The sequence below is a fragment of the Dichomitus squalens genome (genome assembly GCF_000275845.1).
Source record: "Dichomitus squalens LYAD-421 SS1 unplaced genomic scaffold DICSQscaffold_173, whole genome shotgun sequence".
Taxonomy (NCBI): Eukaryota; Fungi; Basidiomycota; class Agaricomycetes; order Polyporales; family Polyporaceae; genus Dichomitus; species Dichomitus squalens.
The window spans coordinates 1-4,408 of record NW_006767055.1 but is presented as its reverse complement, the minus strand read 5'-3'; the positions used below and the strand labels follow the sequence as shown (position 1 = coordinate 4,408).

At 54.9% G+C, this 4,408-nt stretch overlaps 1 protein-coding gene across 1 annotated transcript; it reads right to left on the bottom strand.

Moving 5' to 3' along the window:
• Positions 1-1,882: 1,882 nt before the first annotated feature.
• DICSQDRAFT_175801 (uncharacterized protein) lies at positions 1,883-3,548 on the bottom strand (the record flags this gene model as incomplete). Its single annotated transcript, XM_007371674.1, has 3 exons — positions 1,883-3,327; positions 3,382-3,480; positions 3,536-3,548. 3 exons carry the CDS (start codon positions 3,546-3,548, stop codon positions 1,883-1,885), a joined length of 1,557 nt encoding a protein of 518 aa, XP_007371736.1.
• Between the last annotated feature and the right edge of the window lie 860 nt (positions 3,549-4,408).

Below are 4,408 nucleotides of genomic sequence, written 5' to 3'. Positions count from 1 at the left end.
TTGAGGTTACGCCGTGCATGTTCTTCACCTGTGCCTGGTACGCCTTGAAGTGCTCGAGCTCACCGGTCTTCGTTTTGCAGAATTCGACGATCGTCCGGCGGCAGTGGGCGTCAGTGAAGGTCGAGAAGTACTTCTCGCCGCGAATGCCGGTCGTGGGCGCCTTTCCCCACAGATCCATCACGGTGAGATCTCCGATGGCCTCAACCTCCGTCTCTGACCTCTTTGGGTACGGGGCTACAGTCTGCTTTGCCCGTACGCAGGCTTCACATTGCTCGGAGGGCGGGACCGACTCGTCCACCTCCATTCCAGTCACCAGCCCCTTGCGCTTCATCGAGATGACCGCCTTCATCCCGATGTGGCCAAGGGTGCGGTGCCATTCGTCGTAGGTACGCAGCCGCTTCGGGCGCACGATGGCGGCCGCACACGCGGTCTCGGCGGGGCGCCCAGGCACCGCGATCGCGCTCATGACGTAGAGGTTCCCAACGCGTACCCCGGACGCGTAGACCCTCCCCTTAGGGTTTTGGAACTCGATTGTGCCTGAGCCGATCCGAATCTGATGGCCTCCGGCCTCCACGCGGCCTAGCGCAATCAGATTATGGGGGATGCCGGGAGCGTGGACGACGTCGCGGAGGATAGTCACAGTCTTGCGCCCTTCGTGCTGGAATTCGATACTGACATTACCAACACCCAGGATAGGCGTGGTTCCCGCCCCCTTGAGCATGCGGCCTGGGGTGGGCTTGTACGTCGTAAAGTCAGCTCGCGATCGGGCCACGTGTACCGTAGTTGCCGAGTCCGAGACCCACGCGTCAGCGGCGACCTGTGCCGCGAGCGCTACCTCAGGGTCCAGATTCGGATCCTCGATTTCCTCGAGCAACGCATAGGCATACTCGGAATCGCTGTCCTCCTCCTCGGCTGCCAGAGCCTTGGGCCCGTTCTTGGCGCCCTTGCCCTTCCCCTTCCCTTGTGCCTGCCCCTGCCCCTGTCCGCCATCCTTCTCCTTGTTCTTCGTCTCGTGGTTGGGACAATCCCGCTGGTAGCCAGGTTTCCCGCAGTTGAAACACTTAGGCAACTTCTTCTTCTTCTGCTTTGCCAGTAGTGTAGTTTCCGAATCGTTGAGGCGACTTGCGTGTTGCCTAATCCGGGCAATGACCTCATCGGAATCCTTCAGATCGGTCGCGTGGTTGATCGCCGAGACCATCGGGTCCCAACTCTCCGGAAGCGCCGTAAGAAGTGTGATCGAGAACTCCTCCTCTGATAGGTCGTGATCGAGGCAAGCGAGCGACTCACGCGTGTCAACCATGGCTCGCAAAAATTCTTCAACGTCTTCCGAGTCCGAGTAGCGTGCTTGCAGCAACTTGCGACGCAACTGGACCACTCGTAGGATTCCCTTTGGCTCGAAATTCTTCTCCAGACGTTTCCACGCGTCGGCGCTTGTCGTGCAGCGCTTGAGCGAGCTTACCAAAGCCTTGCTGACGCGCATCCGGATCGCCGATAGGGCGCTTCGGTCCTTCGATGCCCATTCGTCGATAGCCTTCTTCTCCGCCTCGGTCGGGGTTTCCGCGGCCGACTTTGGTTTCTTGCTAACACCCGCAACGTAGTCCCACAGCTTCGCCTCGTATAGGAGGTCCTCCATCTGGACCCTCCACGACGGCCAGTCCTCAACACCGGTGAGTGGCTCGATCCGTACGCGCGCGAGAAAAGCTTCGGTGGACATGGTTGAGCAAGATTAGGTAAGCGAGAGAAGCAAGAAAGTTTCCAGATATAGCAGCAGTGGTGGCGTAGATCGGTCGGTTAGAGCAGATCAGGGCTCATAACCTGTAGAAGTTCGTGGGGAAAGAAGATGATGCTACAACGGAGCCGCGGGAGTCTATATATACATGTACTACATAAAGACTATCGTAATGTAGATCCGAGACAGAAGGCGTAGTGGCGTTGGTGCCACCGTCAAGCGTTCGCAAAGCGTGCCCAAAGCAGTAAGGCAAGCGCGTGACCATACTCCAACACCCAGATCAGGAATGTCATGGTTGAGGACGTAGGACGCGTTCAAGCGGCAGATGTTGAAGGACAGTCGCTTGTTCATGGCTCGGAAGCATCCGAGCGCCATGACGGGATGTCCTGCAGCTGGGTCGACGAACCACTTCAAACTTCTGTCCCTGTCGGTCAAGAAGTCGCGGAACGATGTGTGATGTGGACGGATAGGGGTTGTCTTGTCGTATACCCCCGAAAGAAGCGAACCCATGTCTCCCAGTATCAGACTCGCCTCGTCCTCTTCCGCACCAGTCGCAAGGCAACGCATCTCGTCCAGTGATTCGACCGACAGCGGGGAAGAGGCACAGAGGATTTGGGCCATCACAGAATGAAATCGCTCTATCAGCGCCTCGTCCCTAGAGTCGAAAAGTCGCTCTAGGATTCCTCGGTAGAGGTCGTCGAGGGAGGAAGGACCCCCTTGCAACATCGGACCCAGACGAGAATAGAACCGCTCCTTCAACGTGCGACCGCTCGGCTTCTCCAGTATGGCCCTGCAAGCCGTCGCCGCCCACTGGAACAGGCCCTCCGCCTTGTCAGCCAGCAGCTCAAAGTCGACATCTTCCAGTCCTCCCTTGGGTTTTGCGCTGCCTGGAGCGAGCTGGTGACGCAGGTAGCGCGCGATGTCTGGCTTCGCCTCTTCCTTGTTGTCGTCGAGGACCATGTGGCTGATGTGCGGATGATCGTCATCATCATGGTACACAGCGGCATTGATGTCGGGATCGAATCGGGACGTGACGAGGATGCGGATGTTGGGAGGAAGCTCCTTAGAACCCTCCGTGAGATGCTGCAACAGCAGAAGGCGCCCAGGTGCGTCGGCGGAGCTACTTTCATCGAACGCGTCGATGACGACCACCACCGGCCCAACCAATCCAACCTTCTTGAGTGGCTCAATAACAAGCCCTACCCACTGCTTCGCGATGTCGACTGACCCTACAAGATCGCCCTGTTCATGGAGGACGTCCGCGAGCGCATGACGGAAGATGGGGTTCCAGTTCGCCAGATCGTGCGCAATCGTGCTGAACACGTATTTCGGCGGACGCTCCGCTCGGAACGTACGGTTGAAGGAGAAGAAGGAGCCCAGGCGACGACGATCCCGCGAGTGTACGCCGATGGAATGGGCGATGGAAGATTTGCCGGTCCCAGCACCGCCAAGGAGGAAGAGCACCCGGGGGGCATCGAGCTTGGGGTTGTTGATCCAATCTCGCAGCGCGCTCAACGTCTTCACGCGCGTGCCCTCGAGACAAGCTCTGCCTGAATCCAGTCCTGCGCCTCGTACATGGGTCAGATTGTCGATTTTGCCTTTAGCGGTTGATCAGATCGAGGGTAGAGAGTGAGAGAGCGACAAGGGCTTACTGGAATCCGCAAGGTTCGCCACCCGAATCTCAGTTTCGAGCACTCCTGCTTCCGTGAAAGACCGGCGAAGGTCTACGAAAGCCTCGGTGAAGTCCCGTACTTTATCGTCTACACGTGAGCCCGATATCACATGGCTTCCCGTTCGGATCCCTACAGTGCAACCTCATCAGCAAAATGTCATGGTCTTGAATGTGGTCTTGGGGTACTTGGCCAAGTACTCCAAGACCACCAAGTACTCCAAGTACATCAAGACCAATGGACTTGGTCAAGACCGTTGGTCTTGGCCAAGCCGGGTGGGTGGTCTTGGCCAAGACCATTGGTCTTGACCAAGACCACCAAGACCATTCCAAGACCAGAATCAAGACCAGAGCCAAGTACATGCTAGAAGCTCATGCTATAAAAGACTATAGCTCGGTTTTTAGTTGGATCATATCAGACATAGTTAGTCTCTAGCATGGTGATGTACAGCAATACAATGATTAGCGGATATGTGAAGGAAAAAAAAAGACACCAGCTAGGATTGAACCAGCAACCTCTAGCACTGCCACATTCAACCACCATTTAGACCACTGCACCATATTGACTTGTAGATAGATACGTGCACCATAAATATATGGTGCATTTGGTTGGACTTGGAAAGAATTGTCACTACTCAGTACTGCAACAATGCAGTTTCAAGGCTAGTAGTGTTACCTGTTATGAAGTTAAGGGCCACTAGACTTCTATTGATCACTACTGTACCCTGCAATAGCATATGTAGGGTTGTCATTCTAATATTGTAGTGCTATAATGGAAGTAACATGGTCTTTAAGCATTGAACACTATAGTAGGTCTCATGACCATTCTTATCTTAAACATATACACAATTATGCAGTTTATAAGATCATTACTAGACCATATCCTTATATGATCTAGATACTCTTATATTGATTTAGACAAGTTGACCCTTAACTCTAAGTTGCTTAAGCACTTAAGACAATAGTCTTCACTCTAAGACCGCGGTCTTAGAGCAAGTCCATGGTCTTGG